Source organism: Amphiprion ocellaris, chromosome 19 (genome assembly GCF_022539595.1).
Source record: "Amphiprion ocellaris isolate individual 3 ecotype Okinawa chromosome 19, ASM2253959v1, whole genome shotgun sequence".
Taxonomy (NCBI): Eukaryota; Metazoa; Chordata; class Actinopteri; family Pomacentridae; genus Amphiprion; species Amphiprion ocellaris.
The window spans coordinates 3303707-3321149 of NC_072784.1; the positions used below are offsets into that span (position 1 = coordinate 3303707).

At 39.6% G+C, this 17443-nt stretch overlaps 1 protein-coding gene across 4 annotated transcripts in view; it reads left to right on the top strand.

The window, feature by feature from the left end:
- Window positions 1-17443, top strand: part of LOC111566418 (thyroid hormone receptor alpha) — a 156692-nt gene that overhangs the window by 108070 nt on the left and 31179 nt on the right. For 3 of the 4 annotated variants that reach the window (XM_023266999.3, XM_023267000.3, XM_035946691.2), the window contains exon 4: window positions 9001-9214. In XM_023266999.3, the coding sequence (XP_023122767.1) occupies window positions 9159-9214 (56 nt within the window). In that variant the 5' untranslated portion in view covers window positions 9001-9158. Of the gene's footprint in view, window positions 1-2176; window positions 2201-9000; window positions 9215-17443 lie in introns of those variants that run through there. The other variant, XM_035946694.2, reaches the window with a different exon arrangement.

Sequence of the window (17443 nt, forward strand, 5' to 3'; positions counted from 1 at the left end):
ATTCAGACATTATAGGTCTCATTTGGGGAAAATCTAGTATTATTGTGTTTTGTGGTTGTTATATACTTGGAAGTGAAAAGCAAAAGCTGTTAAGATGTGAAGATGTTTACTTCTGCCGTTCTTCAAGCCCCTCACAACTAGTTACCACCCAGATTTACAAGCCAGTACCACCTAACCAACCAACAGCTCTCTATTGACAGACAGCTGGCAATCACAAATGCAGTGTGTTCTTCCTGAAGATTGTAAAAGGCGACTGGAACAGCTTATTGGTTTTCAGCGCGGAACAGCCTTAAAACCAGGATTTATACAGTCATGATGAAATGAACCATCTTGAACCATCAGCTGAACAACTTAAAGACGTGAGCCTTTGCTTAATTTGCTATAAAGGGACACAATCTGGGACCTTTAATGGTTCCCACAGGATGAAGCCACATAACTTTACTGATCTCGTGACCTTTCCTCTAAATTGAAGCTAAATTGACATTTTTGGTTGAGAGACAAGTGTTCTGACAAGTAATGCCATAAGGCTTTGTGTAGATAGTTATGTTCAGTATGGTGCAGTCAGGCCAACTTTTTAAACTTATTTTGTTCCTGATGGATTGATACAGACTCTCATAGCCCCCAGATGTTGTATCCTAAGGAGTCAGCTGACCAACCACAAATTCCACCCGCAGATTATTCACCGTCATCCCAACATCTGCTGACTGGATTGGCACCACATTTGATACAGATGTTCATGGTTCCCAGGCAGTTACTAACTGTGGTGATACTTTAATTCAAGGGGAACACAGCGCCACCATAAGTTGTGGCTTTCAGTGAAATGTCTCAGCAACTATTGGGTGGATTGCTGTTAAATGCGATAACGTTGGAGATTCTTTAACTTTCATGAGGCCAGATTTTACCCTTTCAGATGTACCTGCAAACCTAACAACACTCCTGTTAGCCTTTTGCTGTACTTTGGGTGTAGCTAATGCTAAGCTGCTGAACTAAGATGTGATTATGGTGAAGATTACACCTGTTTAGCATTCAAACTTTAGCATTGTTCTAGTGAGCATGTTAGCATTGTGAGGCTAGCCGAACGTAGTCACGTGCTTGTAGAAAGAGCTCGCTCCCTTGCAGCGTAAAGCAAACCACGCCGAGCGCTTCCATGTGCTGTGTGACACATGCACTGTGACTTCACAGCCAGCAGTCATTAACTGATTTGCACTGATAAAATCATCTTAGCCCAGGACATCCTAATCGTTTTACCCTGGCTTGGCCCTCTTAAGTCCTGACTTCAGCCCTGCTGCTCTGTCAGATCTTATCTTCAGATATCATGCAGCAGCTGACGTGGTTCTGCACGACACATTCAACCGAGATACACATCAGCTAATATAGCACACGCTGTATACAGTCCTCTGAACTCCAGTCATATCATTGATCATTCCAAGGCCACTCACGTTTAACATGCACTCAATGAACTGTAAGGCATCCAAATGTCAGCTGTTAGAATATGCTAACCACCAGATAGTTACAGTGTCTGGAGGCATGTTTTCCTTCATGAGCGGCAGCTGCCACAGCAATCTTTACTTCTGTTGATCCAGCCCAGGGGCCTCCGCATACGTGTGAAAGATTCATATTAGTTCTGACAAAATTAAATGATTGTTCTGCGTCGTAGGAAGGATGAGTGATGAAGGGAGTCAGTGTGACAGTAGATAAGATTAACTTTGGGTGCAGTGGTTGAGAAAAAACAATCAGACTTTTAGCACCTGTTCTGCAGCTTTCAATCATAAAGCACGAATCAGGAATAAACCCTCCAGTCGTCTTTAAATGTCAAGACAGCTGGGCAAACTCAGCCTGCCGAGGTGAGATCGTTTTATAAATTTTAATTTTGTTCAAGAACATGTGCTCATTTATAGCTCAGCGCCCACCCTCCCCGCCCCTCTAGCCCCTCATGGGAACGTTGCATTGCAAGTGGGTAAAATGAGACGTGGCCAGTGTTTCTGAGCTTACCTGCAACACCACTTTTCTATCTGTGTGCTGACAGGTTTTCTGCTGCCTGTGCAGTGATTATACAGTCAAGAAAAGGGGTAATGAAATGTTGGGAGGCAATCGAAGCAGAGAAAGAGCCGGTGAGGGTGTGAGGGAAACAGACAGCCATGTTCTTCACTCCATCTAATCAGCTTGGATGTCTTCCAAAGCCCGCCCACTCCGACTAGAGGTGTGTGTGTGTGTGTGTGTGTGTGTGTGTGTGTGTGTGTGTGCGCGCGCACGCGCTATTTGTGTGTCTGTGGCTTTTACATTAATGCACACACTTCTTGTACAGGTTGGAGAACATGTTTCTAGAATGCTGAGGTTTTCTTGTGAGTGGTTAAAAAGCCGGGGAGCGAGTGTGTTGGTGTGTTTCGTAATACCCTTATATGATCGCTTAATTGCCACGTCCTGTTTCCAGACAGACTGGTACAGTATGTACACAGTACAGAGTGTATGTACTGATCTGTATGTCGTCACTGACCCATATGATGTTCCACCGACTCTGTGTGTGTGTGTGTGTGTGTGTGTGTGTGTAGCAGGGTTCAATAGGTTTGAGTTTCTCAGCCCCTCCTCCTGCTTTAAGTTCTTTTAAGTTCATGCCTTCTTGATTTTTCCATCTTTACCTCTTTTTCTTGTCTTTTTTTTCCCTTTGTTACTTATTTATTTATTTTTGCCCCAGGACCGTTGCAGCCTATTTTGAGGTGGTGCTTTCTTGGTGATAAACGAGTTGAACTGAACTGAATCCCATTTATTTTTAGGTGCGTATTAGAGGGCAGACCGAACACTACGGTGCAAATCACTCAGCTGAAAAGTCTGATGACTCTTGTAATCATTTTTCATAAGGAGGCTCTACTGACCAGTAGAGACGACTGTTAGTGGTAGTAGGTGTTTCATTAACATACAGGAAGGATTAAAACAAATCCAAGTCAGAGATCAGTGGTGGGGTTGGTGTCAACACAGATGAACAAGTCTGATCCAATTCTGTCGTCTTCATATGACATTTACATATTTTACTAAACTAATTTGGTTTTAAAAATCCACTTTACACATTCGAAAACTAATTTTCACACATATATGTTATTGTACACGTTTTAGCATCTTGTTCCAAGTTGCTCTGGTTCATAGAAAAAAACAAATGTACTAAATGATCAAACTAAACTGTCTTACTTTTTTCCTTACATTTGTAAGCAATAGGCTGGCAATGAAAGCAGACTGTTGAATTAATCTTATGCTGTTTTTGCAAAAGCAAAAAATAGAAGTTAATTTGAATAAAGACAAATAAAAGATATGGAAACAACAAGGAGTGGACTGATCACTTACTGTTATCACTTAGGCTTAACGAGAAATGTTTTTGTGCTTAATTTCAATTTGTATTTTTTTTGTTTTTTTTAATTTCTCGCACTTCTTTACATCTGCGTCTCTTGTCCTGATTAAGGTCAGTAACGTGCAGTTATACATTTCCTTTCCCAAAGCGAAACATTATTTAAGAAAGTACTAAAGTCTGCACCTTCTCGGAAATGTTCAAACATTGCTGATGAAAAAAAAACCTATAGGAAAAAACTCAGCCAGGGCCATGAGAGGAACACAATGTTCTTGTTTTACCACTAATCACTTAGTTTGCATTTAGAAAAACTTAACAAGTGTTTCTGTGACTTGTTATGTATTTCATTCCATGTTTAATTAAGACATTTTACAAGTTCAAATGTCCATTAATTTTTAATTTGTAAGGTCCTGTGGCATTTTACAGTATATTTTATCTTCGATATTTAAATGAATTTACTTTTTTTTTTTTTAACCCTCCTGTTGTCCACCAAAAAATATTGTTTCCTTGCAAAACCTTCAGGAAGAAAATTTCAATAATTCCTTAAAAGTTTCCCTCAAAAGTTTTTTTTTTTAAATCCCCCAAATGTGGCAAGAAAATTCTTGTAAATATTTTTTAAAAAATGAGTAAAAATCTTCCAAAAAAATCCTAAAAATATCTAAAGTGATTCCATATATATCAGTAAAACTTCTAATGTTTTCTTTAAGAACATTCACATAAAAATCAACCAAAATCCAGCAAAATTGGTTGAAAATGTCGACATCAGAAATTTCACTGTGAAATTTTTTTTTTTTTTTCACATTTTCAAACTTTAAAACGGGTCAGTTTGACCTGCAGGACGACATGAGGGTTAAAGTCAAATCTTAAACTGAATCCAGCCCAGAGAGAATAAAACCTTGAGGTCTTATTAGCACTCCATTTAAAAATCAAAAAGTCAGTGACAGTCGGAGCTTTTTAGCTGTTGTTGGTGTTGGTTTGTGTTGACACGTGTTAGTACTGTATATTTGGGCTGTTGTTGGTTCAGAAGTGTGTCATAAGGATACAAAGTCACCCGGATCTCTCACACTCTGATGCCATCTACTGTCACTTCTGCAGAAGTGAACTTCAGCGTCTCACTCAGTTTTCCTCTCAGTGGGTTCAAGCCTAAAAACTGCATTTTTAAAAAAGTGGTTGAAACTAAACTGGCAAATATTTTCTAATAAGGTATCACTGTCATAGTTTTAGTATTTTTTACTGTTATTATCATAAATTCCCATAACCAAAAATAGAGAAATAAACATGTATTGTTACGCTGGATGATATTAGTGCACAGCTAAAAAAGAAAACCAATGACAAGAAAATGTATTTTAGTTAATTTATTAAGCAAAAAATAAAAACATATCTAGTTCCAGCTTTTTAAATATTGAAAGTTGAAAAGAAAATCTTGAAAATTACCTGCAACTTAACAGAACCCACAGAGAAAACACACACAGTACAAGTAAAAACTCAGTTTGTGAATTAAAACAGGATAAAACTGCAGATGTTTGACAGTTTTTAAAATTTTTTCTGTTTCTGTTTTATCAGCTGATCATCAACTAGGATTTGGGAAAGTATGTCAGTATTTCTTCACATTTTTTGCAATTTTTTGGTCTCAACATTAGTAATCTGCTGGCACATTATTGATGAAAGTAGCTGTTAGTTGCATTCTTAGGCAGCGTAAACCTTGGTGCATAAACTTTAACTAGGAATATCAGTTGATGTACTGATCCGTCAATTACAAGAACATTAATTTACAACTTTTATGACCATTCATTTGTGGTTTCTGTCATTTTTCAAGCAAAAATGCCTAACACTCTCAGGTTCAAGCTTCTCTAATGACAAACAATTATAATTTTCTGATCATTAATTGTGTTTTGGATTGTGAGCTTTATAAAAACAAGCACTTTTATAAAAAAACAAAATCACTTCAGGCTTTGAAAAATTTTGATGAGACACTACCTTTTTGGATGTTTTAAAGAATAATACATGTCTCATATAATCTCAAAATAATTGACAAATTAGTCGACAATGAAAATAAATGCCAGTTGCAGCTGTAGGTGACACAAACCTTCATTACACATGAACAAAATCTAATCATTTATCTTTTGAACTTTAAAATGAACCTCTTTGAGATGTTGACTAACCGTTGGGTGGACAGAATTAGACATTTGAAGGCACCAACTTGGACTTGCAGATGTTTTTTTTTTGTCCCATTTTGTAAGCTAAACCATTCATTTATACATGAAAGTAGTCGGTAACCGTGCAGTTTTACATTTAAATTCAGTATCAGATGCATAGAGATTATTTACTAAGTTATGTGCAAATAAGAGAGAACACATGGAATGCATGGAAAATATGCAAAAAATGTCCCAGAAAGTTTTATTCAAAAATTTCTATAGTTTCAAAGTGACCTAATTACCCCTGTGCAAGTAAAACTCCATTATTTGTGTCAAACTTCTGAAGCTTTAAAACAGCGTGAGCACAAATATGCGTCTAAATCTATGTTTAGACATTCTAGGCATCTGCTTCTGCTAAATATCTAAATCAGTGCTAGAAGATTGAGCCACGGTTCATGAGCAGCTGTGTTGAGGCTCTCAGCAGTCACGCTCAGCGATATGAGAACAGCCTGTACATCCCGGCTCTGTACAGGAAGCAGGTCATCTGAGGACACGCTCCCATCCAGACCACTGGTGTTGTGGTGACGCTGGTGCCCTCCTCTGGCCCTCGATGCTCCTTGCATGGTGCTGCACCGGAGGCTGGTCTCACATGGCTTTGTGGTTCCAGTCATACAGAGCAGAGAGCGTCTGTTATTATGAGAGGTTTAGAAGAGTGAATGAAGGTACAGCAGCTCCTCCAAACGGATCACGAGTCTTTCAACGAAACTGCAAACAGACTCATATTTTAATCTCTGGCAAGCATCCACGGTGTTAGCAGCATAGTCCACTCTGAACCCTGCAGTGGGTGAAACATGACACAGTTAATCATTATTAAAGAGCAAGAGTGCGATATTTTCATCAAACATCACTATTCTAACAAGCGGTAGCAGCATATCTACACAAGAAGAGTCAAAATATTCTGCTTTCTAGAAAGTGCAGATGATTTTATTTTTTCATTTATATCAGTGACAACGACTGATTGGTTTGAAAGTTGTTTTATTAAGACAAATATCGTTGATGTTGTTTATTTTAAAGAGCTTGTCAGTCAAGTTCAGGAGTGTCAAACTCATTCTAGTTCAGGTTCCACATTCAGACTAATTTGATCTCAAGTGGGCCGGACCAGTAAAATCACAGCATAGTAACAGATGACAGAGTGGTTCATTGGCTGTAAGTCTCACCATGATGCTTAGGGCGTTTAATTTATAGGAAAAAATATGCAACACAAATGTCCGTAGTGCTCCATTACCAGCCCCCGACCTTGACTGTGAAATATGAAATAAAGGAAGTACAAAAATCCCATTAAAGCAAATGCAACATCTTCACAAATAACAGAATTTTCAAAGCCTGCAGTCAGTTTCAGCTTTCAAACTGTAATGTAAATGTACCACCGCCTTTCTCTGAGCAAGGGGACGGTGGCCATTTAATCGACCCATTCAGTGGGTTGTGAGAAATTTGATTAAATCAGTTAATGAAAATCAAACAGTATTAGCCCAAATTTCAAGGCTAACCCTGATCACATGCTGTAGCTGCTAGACAACACCTAGTACTCCAATACAACTGCAAGTGTGTCGACTTTAATTGAGTTTTCTGATGTTCTTCTGGTCTGATGCTGAACAATTCAGCATGAAAACACAAAACGTTACATCTCTGCTACATTTACACAAACAAATCAATAAAAAAAACACTGTTGGGTCAGAAACCAGTGGCTCAGAATGTAACGTTTTCTTATTTTTTGCATAATCTGAGAAGAATCTAAGTGAAGTTCATCCACCAGACATGTTTAAAACGTGTTGTTCTAAATGGACTGCAGGTCTGTTTCCTCCGACAGTCCATCATCTCGTCACTCAGTTCACTCTTCTTTCTATCAAGGCTGCAGAATCGGAGAACAAATGACCTTTTAATTACATTTAAAATGTGATAGAACGGCAGAGAAGAATTAATTTGGCCTTGTTGCTTTCTGCATGGTCTGAAGAGAACAAAAAAAGCTGGAAAAACACCCAGTGGAACTTAAAGAGTGCAATTTAGCCTAAATTCCTTTCAGAGCGCTTGTAAGTAGCTTATAGTAAATTAGATTTGGCCGCTGTCTGTTACCTGTAATAGATGCAGGATTGCAGCAGAGAAAGAAGCCCAGAGAACACAGAGGTTGTATTGTGAAGTCTGACTCAACATGGAACCGGGGAATTACAGAAGTTACAAGGTTAAAGAGTCTGACCTCTGAAGCGCCGACCATCATTTGATTTCTTGTCACTTTTTCAGTTCAGAACAGGGAGATCTGTAGATCAGTTAACCTGAATCTGCTATTTTTTTATTTCAGTGTAAAGATGTTGTGTTCCCATTTAGCTGGACAGTTTAGTGTTATTCAGTCTATCGGTCAGATGTATGAAAGATGATTAAAATTTCCAAAAATGTAAAACTGATTGATTGAAGGAATTTTAAATTAAAGAATAAATAAATACAGTAGAACTAACCATACGAATGTAATGCAAAAAAAATAATAAACTGGAGTTTTTATGCATTTAAATAATATTTTATTTTTATTTTACTGTGACTGACATTAAATATAGAGATTTTAAAATGTGTATAAACATTCATGTCTTCCTCTAGATAAATTATAATAACTTAAATGACAATATAGCAAGCAGGTTAGCCAACTCACGGACCACTAGTGTTGCTGTAGGCTCATGATTTTTGTCAGTTTCAGGTCTTTAAAAGTTTAAAAACTGCTCAACAATTTCCAGTAAACATGGAGAATATAGTTCAGTTTTGATGCATGATGATGTATGTTACATTTCATCATGATTTCATCTCAGTCTAATGAAGAAAATCTGCTTCTCTGCTCTGTTCTAATCTAAATATTTGGGGGTTTTGCACAAATACACAATTTGAATACATCCCCTTTTGTTTTATTCAGGTGTTTTTCACTATTGCTGTACAATTTACAGATGATAGATTTATCAGTTAAGTCAGAAACTAATCATCAGATTCATTTAAATTGAAAATAATTCTTTCTGTCTGTTCTGAGGTCAATGTTTGCTATTTTCAGGTCGGCCCAGATGAGGTTTCTGACTGCATCTGTAAAATAATAATATTACCAAATAATCTGGGCACAGCACAGTTCAGACTCAGATCCCAGATCAGGTTTCTCCTTCCAATTGTCTGGAGGGATGAAGCTGAGGTTAATCAGCCTTAAACTCCTTTGGTGTGAGCTTGGCCTAAAAGGGTTTCCTCAGGTCACGGCTTCTTTAATTCCAACCTTAAATCCACCCGTCTGATTGAATTAGTAGGTGAAAATAAGGTTAAAAAAAACTGAGTTGGGAATAACATTGCAGATTTTAAAGAATGAGATGTGCTAAAGCCTGAGATGTTTTCATGGCTGCATGTTCATAAGACTATAAAAAAACTGTGCTGTTATATAAGAGTGTGAATGTAAAATGCAGTGTGGTGTTTTATGATGCAGTTGTTAATGTCATTGTGTGTGTTCTCTCTCTGCAGCTTTCTCTCCGTCCCATCGTGCTCCTTCCAGCCAATCGCTGCCCTCACTCTCAGATGGTGGACTACTGAACGGGCTGCCGGCGAATGCTGAGCAGGCTGGCGCACTCGGGGTCCGCCTCATTGTCCTGTGATTGGCTGCTGGACGGGACTGAGGCCCAATGGAACCAATGTCCAACAAGCAGGATAGCAATTCATCGGAGGGAGACGAGAAAGGGTGAGACGGAGTGTGTGTGTGTGTGTGTGTGTGTGTGTGTGTGTAGGAGTGTGATGGACTGTACGTCTGTGTGTGTTAGTATGTGTGCATCCATCTTTGATGTAAACATGAAAGGAAAGCAGAGATTTGGCAGAGGACACATGAAAGAATAGCTGCAGGCATGGAGAGATGGATGGAGGGATGGATGGAGGGATGGATGGATGGATGGATGGATGGATGGAGGGATGGATGGATGGAGGGATGGATGGAGGGATGGATGGATGGATGGAGGGATGGATGGAGGGATGGATGGATGGAGGGATGGATGGATGGATGGAGGGGTGGATGGAGGGATGGATGGATGGAGGGATGGATGGATGGATGGATGGATGGAGGGATGGATGGAGGGATGGATGGATGGATGGAGGGATGGATGGATGGATGGATGGAGGGGTGGATGGAGGGATGGATGGAGGGATGGATGGAGGGATGGATGGATGGATGGATGGAGGGATGGATGGATGGATGGATGGATGGAGGGGTGGATGGATGGATGGAGGGATGGATGGATGGATGGAGGGGTGGATGGATGGAGGGATGGATGGATGGATGGAGGGATGGATGGATGGAGGGATGGATGGAGGGATGGATGGATGGATGGAGGGATGGATGGAGGGATGGATGGATGGATGGATGGATGGATGGAGGGATGGATGGATGGATGGAGGGGTGGATGGAGGGATGGATGGATGGAGGGATGGATGGATGGATGGAGGGATGGATGGAGGGATGGATGGATGGATGGATGGATGGAGGGATGGATGGATGGAGGGGTGGATGGAGGGATGGATGTAGGGATGGATGGATGGAGGGATGGAGGGATGGATGGATGGAGGGATGGATGGATGGATGGATGGAGGGATGGATGGATGGAGGGATGGATGGATGGATGGATGGATGGAGGGATGGATGGATGGATGGATGGATGGAGGGATGATGGATGGAGGGGTGGATGGAAGGATGGATGGATGGATGGAGGGATGGATGGATGGATGGATGGATGGATGGATGGAGGGATGGATGGATGGAGGGATGGATGGATGGATGGATGGAGGGATGGATGGATGGATGGATGGATGGATGGAAAACAAGAGAAGTGCACCAACACTTTTTTTTTTAAGTTCAAATCATGTGAGCAGTGGAAGGAAGAATAAAAACATCCACATTGGGAAGCTGTCCAGCTGTGCAGAGGGGAGGGTTACAGCATGTTTAGTGTATTATTTTTAGGAGAGGTAAAAAGGAAAGCAGAACACTCTGTAACCTGCCATCTGCGCTTTCTCACGTGCACTCGCACACAGACAGTAACACATGCTGCCTGCACCGCTTCATTAAATAAATTCACCCAGATGAGAGGCGAGGAAGAAGCGAATACAAACACTGGGCAATTTAAGCCGACGATCCAGCCGTCATTCACCCAGGATGGTAGAGGATGGAGTGAACAGAGATAAATACATGAAACTGACAGGATTTTAGATGTGTAAAATGCATTAACCCTCGTGTCGTCCTGCGGGTCAAAATTAACCTGTTTTAAAGTTTGAAAATGTAGAAAAAAAAAAATATTTTCACAGTGAAACTTCTGATGTCCACATTTTCAACATTTTTGGGAAATCTTTGAACATTTTTTGGTGGAAAAAAAGAAATGTTAAAAATGTTTAAGAAGAACATTCACATACAAAACAAATAAAATCCAGCAAATTTCACTGGATTTTGGTTGATTTTTCTGTGAATGTTCTTAAAGAAAATATTACAAGTTTTACTGATATATATGGAATCACTTTAGATATTTTTAGGATTTTTTGGGAAGATTTTTACTCATTTTTTGAAAATATTTACAAGAATTTTCTTGCCAAATTTGGGGGATTTTAAAAAAAAAATAAAACTTTTAAGGGAAACTTTTAAGGAATTATTGGAATTTTCTACCTGAAGGTTTTGCACATTTTCAGAAATTTGGGGGATTTTTTTGCTGAATTTTTGGATTTTTTTTCAGACAAGGAAACAATATTTTTTGGTGCCTGTAAATGAAGACAACAGGAGGGTTAAAGCTCTACTCAGGACTTTTTTTTCACATTTTTATTTCACAAATATCTCAACAAAAGCCAAAGTTCTTCTGAATCAATGAACTCCAAGCTGCTGCTCTTTCTTCTTCCAGTCATTTAGCCTCTCTGGTTGCTCCTGCCTCCTACCTAGCTGGCTGTTTGCATGAATATGTGCATGTGCATGGTTATGCAGATGCAGTGTGTGTGAGTGTGTGTGTGTGTGTGTGTGTGTGTGTGTGTGTGTGTGTGTGTGTGTGTGTGTGTGTGTGTGTGTGTGTGTTTATATGCATGTGTGGATTAGTGTGGTGGAGAGGGCTGGATTAGGAGCAGCGAGGGCAGATGGAGCCACAGAAAGCAGAGTCCAGCTCAGGACGCCTCAGTATGTGACATCGACAGGGGATTGTCGTCGTGTGTTTGTGCGCATGCGTGTGTGTGTGTGTGTGTGTGTGTGTGTGTGTGTGTGTGTGTCTGTGTGTGTGTGTGTCATTGAGCATGCACGTGTTCTTGCGAGCGATGCCTCATGCCCTGACCCCTCCTCTCTGTGATTTCTGAGTCATGGAGCGTTCTTTATACAAACGTTCGTACTCGTGCACACTGGATTTCACGTAGCCTGGAGTCGGGGTGCTGAAATAGACATCGGTGTGTGTGTGTGTGTGTGTGTGTCAGAATTAACTGCAGTGGGAAGCCTCTGAATATTTCAGGAGACACTTGGCTCTCACCAGTGCAATTCAATTAACATGTAAATAGAAGGGTTGCATGTGTAAATGTGCGTTTTGGCCCGTTGATGTGCTTTTAGAGGCGTTACTTTGTATTGCAAATGAGAGGGTTGTATTTTTGTGCCTGGAATATCCCTGCATGTTTTCATAGCAGAATGCTAATCAGAGCGCTACTGTGTCAGCCTGTTTCAAAGGAGGTGGCAGGTAATAGCATTTCATAGATGATGAATCCAATATCAAACCTGAATCCTTTAAAACCCCTGATGGAGCACGCTTTAGTTTTGCTTTCAGCGTTTGTGTGTCAGAGGAGAAAAGGAAATGAATAGCAGAAGGTATTAATAGTTGATTGAATGTTTGCGGTACGCTGAGCGAGTCGCTGAATTATACTTGCTGTATGATATAGTTTGTGAAAGATTCTAACACTGATTGTGTTTACACCAGCTCAGAGTAAGTAACCTGATTACAAGAACATAGATGCTGAAAATGTGTCAAGATCAATATTTTAAAGCAGGAGTGTCAAACTTATTCTAGTTCAGGTTCCACATTCAGCCCAATTTGATCTCCAGTGTTCCGGACCAGTAAAATCACAGCATAATGACCTATAAATACCCACAACTCCTAATGTTTCCTTTGTTTTAGTGCAAAAAAGTACATTCTGAAAATGTTCACATTTAAGGAATTATCTTTTTACAAAACATCATGAACAACCTGAAATTTCTTAAGAAAAATATGATCAATTTCAAAAACATTCAGCCTCAGTTTATCATTTATACATTACAACTTCCAGATCACAGAGTGTCTACAGAGGAACACAACATTTAGTCACAGCTACCTGAAGCTGAATAATACAGTATTTTACTTTTTAAAAAAAGACAAAAACAACAAAAACAAGACAAAAATTACAAAAATGATGCACAAACAACAAAAATGAGAAACAAAATGATAAAAAGTGACACAAATGACACGAAACAAAAGAAAAAATTGACAAAATATTAGACAAAAAGTTACAAAAAAAATACAAACAAGACAAAAAATGACAAGACCATGAAACAAAATGAAAAAAACATGACACAAATGATAAAAGCCAAACAAAAAAAGACCAAAAAATAACAAAAACAAGACAAAATATTACAAAAATGAGACACAAAATGATAAATGAGCAACCTAGTATTATACTTTATGATCAAAACAACTTGTCATGGTCTATGAATTATTTGAAATTTACAAATTTGCAGTTAATGTCTTCTCTGTAAAACTTTACAAAGTCATCCGGGGGGCCAGATCAGACCCTCTGGTTGGCCAGTTTTGGCCCGCGAGCCTTACGTTTGACAACCCTGTTTTAAAGCGAGGCGTAGTTTTTAGTTGTCCTGTGATTGACTGACGACCTGTGACCCTAAATCAGCTTGGATACGCTGCAGTCCCCTGTGGCTCTCTACAGGATAAAACCCTGGATGGATGAATGTCTTTTTAAAAGGCTTCTGTTCATTATAACAAATGTTGATCTTTAATGCCTTTACATAACTGCTCAGCCATGACATCAGTCATTTTTGGCTCCTGGTCGTTGGTCATCTTCAGTCAGCATGCAGACTTCTAACTGGGTTCACAGTAAAAGTTTCCAAGGCTTTCAAAGTGTGGGAGTACATCAGGTCATCACAGAACAACCACTGCATGAACACCTGAAGAGAAACACACAGATGCCATTCAACCCTTAGAAAGTTTACATCTGTTCGCTTCTCTCCTGCTCCCTCTGCTCACATGTACGTTAATGTAATAAATCCTGGTTTTGAAACAGCGACATGATCTGACAAACTAACCACACATGACGACAGCTGGGCTTCAACTCTATTATTTTCCTGGGATCATGCAAGATGACATTCTCCACCTTGGGTTAGAGCAGGGGTGTGAAACTCATCTTAGTTCAGGGCAACATACATTCCAGTTTGACCTGAAGTGGACCAGACCAGTGAAATCACAGCATAATAATCTATAAATGACGACACCTCCAAATTTGTAACGACACAAAACAAAAAAAAGACAAAAAACTAGACTAAAAAGTTACAAAGCGACAAAAAAATGGACAAATGACACAAGCAAGACAAAAAAATGACAAAAGCGAGAAACAAAATGACACAAAACAAAACAAAAAGACACAAAATTTGACAAAAAAGTTACAGTGACAAAAAACTAGACAAACGACACAAGCAAGACAAAAAAACACAAAATGACAATAACGATATACAAAACAATGAATAAAGTGAAACACAAAATGACAAAAATAAGACAAGCAACACAAGTGGGACAAAAGAACTCAAAATGACAAAAACATGAGACAAACAACAAAAATCAGACAAAAAAAAGACAAAATATTAGAAAAATTAGACACAAAATGACAAAAGAGCAATTAACAATCTAGTATTTTACTTTATGATCAAAACAACTTGTAATGGTCTAGAAATTATTTTAAATTTATGGTTTTACTAATTTACAATCTACAGTTAATGTCTTCTCTGGAATTTTTACACTTTGAGGGCCAGATCGGACCTTCTGGAGGGCCAGTTTTGGCCCGCGGGCCTCATGTGGGACACCCCTGGGTTAGAGAGTCCCAGGAGCGGCAGGTTGGTAGTGATGGGATTTGAACCCCCGACCTTCTGATCAGTAGCCAACAGTAACAACAAAGTTAAAGAACAGTTACATGATAACAGAGGAGTTGCTTCACTTTGTTTATATTGAGCTAATTTACATATTTAGCTAGGTAGCATGTCTCAGGCCTGATGTTACTCTTGCTCCTACTGCTCCTTTACCCCCATATTCTCTCTTTCCTCCCTCCTGACATAGAAAAGCACAAACCCCAGACTGTTGACATGTTTACTGAACTGACTACAAGTATGCGGTATGAGAATTTCAGCCTTCACCTTTAAGCAGTGTCACAGTGACGTTTTCCTTTTTATTTGTCAAGGTGCACAAGGATCTCAGTCAGAACAAGGCTGCCATCAAAGCTTATCAAAGCCGTAGAGTTTGCTTTCCTGTTTTCTTGACATTGTGGTGAACAGCAGCTGAATTTACAATGAAGCTGACGTACACTTGATTCTTGATTTTCATGCAGGAACATCCGCACACACCACGAGCTGTTGGGGACATTATCATGTCGGATGCAAAGAGCTTGTGTACTTCATCACAAAGCTGATTTCATTTCTGTTCAAGGGCCAAATCACACTGATGGTGGCACTTGTTCTGTGCTCTTGTGTTTTCCACTGCTGTATTCAGTCAGACTCCACATCAGTGTAAAGAGCTTTCATTAGGGGAAAACATTGCATTGGATTATTATTTTCAGCTCTTTTTATACATTAAATTCCAGTGTAACACGCTGTATGTAACCTTCAATTTGAGAATGCTCCTTTCCTGATCAAAAGTACGGAAATTTGGCAACTACTGTTTATACAAAAGTGTGAGACGTTAAGGAAAAGGGCTGTTTAGGTCTCAGAATAGTTGCTAATTTAAAAGCTGATTCATTTTTATTTCAGTAATGGTTTAAAATCCTTCCAGATATATCTTTCCTCAGCAGATCCCAGTGTAGGAGAATAAAAAAACTGAAAATGATTGGAGTAAATTATTTATCAATGATTTTTTTTATTCCAATCCTTGCCTTAACCATCCTGTTGTCCTCATTTACAGGCAACATTTACAGGCAACCAAAATCCAGTGAAATTCACTGGATTTTGGTTGATTTTTCTGTGACTGTTCTTAAGAAACATTTTTTTTTTTAGATTTCTTTTTTCCACCAAAGAATGTTCAAAGATTTCCCAAAAATGTTGAAAATGTGGACATCAGAAGTTTCATTGTGAAAATGTATTTTTTTCCACATTTTCAAACTTTAAAACGGGTCAATTTTGACCCACAGGACGACATGAGGGTTAATACTTCAGTCTGACCCGGCCAGACTTATGAAAGGATGCTCTTCTGGTGCAACAATTGATCCTGCTGCCAAATTCTGACTTCCCTCAGACCTTGTAGGAAAGAGCAGCTGCTTTTCATTACGTTAGCTCATGCTTCCTCACGTCTTCTCTGCTCCTGTGACCCAGAAATCATTCCATCACGGAGGATCTTCCAACTACTTAAATGCACCTTGAGGAAACGAGGAAGGAGGAGGCTTCAGGAGGAGCTTAGAGTGAGGAAACACTGGTTTGTCCTGCACAGAGGTCTTATCAGGCAGTGTGTCGGTTTGATTTGACAGCTGATACATCTGTGCAGCACTTTACAAGCAACTGGCGTCACTTTAGGCTGACTCTGAATGAAGGATTTCTCTTTTGGCAGCTTCTGGTCCTCCGTAATCGCACGTCTTCCTTGGATCTTTCTCACTTAGCCTCACGAGGAGGAACTCAGTCGTGAGTGAGGAAAGCGAGGAGACACATTACAAGAATAAAAGCACTAATAGTGTGCAGTGAGGCTCTTTTTTATCGCCCTCACCACTCATTTTTGTTGCTTCCTGTCTGTCAGGTCAGACCATGGTTTTTGTGATCTATTGTTTTCCATTGAAGAACCAAGAGAATTTTATTGCCAAATTTGGGGGATTTTTTTAAAATAAAATTTTTAAGGGAAACTTTTAAGGAATTATTGGAATTTTCTTCCTGAAGGTTTTGCAAATTTTCAGAAATTTGGGGAATTTTTTTGCTGAATTTTTGGATTTTTTTCAGACAAGGAAGCAATATTTTTGGTGCCTGTAAATGAAGACAACAGGAGGGTTAACTTGTGAATTTTGATGGGAATGGTAGGGGTCGTGGTTATTTTGTGGGTCAGGGGCTGATAAGTTTGAGAACTCTGAAGTGTAGGTAGAGATGGTACCTGAATCACCTCTGCACTATGTGGCCCCGTCTTGTAGTGAGCAACCCCCAGCACGGTGACTTTTCCAGTCCACCACCACAAATCATGCAGTCCTTGGTACACACCTGTCAACAGCCAACCACATGAGTGCCCATGACCACCCCCTACACCCACACACACACACATATATATATATATATATATATACATTAACTGCCGGCTTCATGCGATAGCAGCATGATGTAACATTGTGATAGTCGAAGGCAGAGTTTCTCCGCAGTGAAATTTAATGCCTGTCATTTAATTTTAGCATGACAGTGATCCATCACATGAAAGCATGTGCACTCTTTGAACCAAATCGGCTATTAAAAGCTACTATGTAAATCAGTTTTTATGTTCCCTCTGGTACTGCTTGTCTTCGCTTTGGAGTCCTGAATGCAAGAAAGGCCACGTATGACACGGTGAAGCTAACCTGCAGCCTGTAGGGCAAACATGGGGAGATCTGTAGCAGCAGTACCAGCCTGAAAACCTCCCTCTAACATCAGTAAGACCAAGCAGGTGGTGGCGGATTACAGTCGAGCATTCATACATTGTCAGAGGCAGAAAGAGAAAGTTAGCAC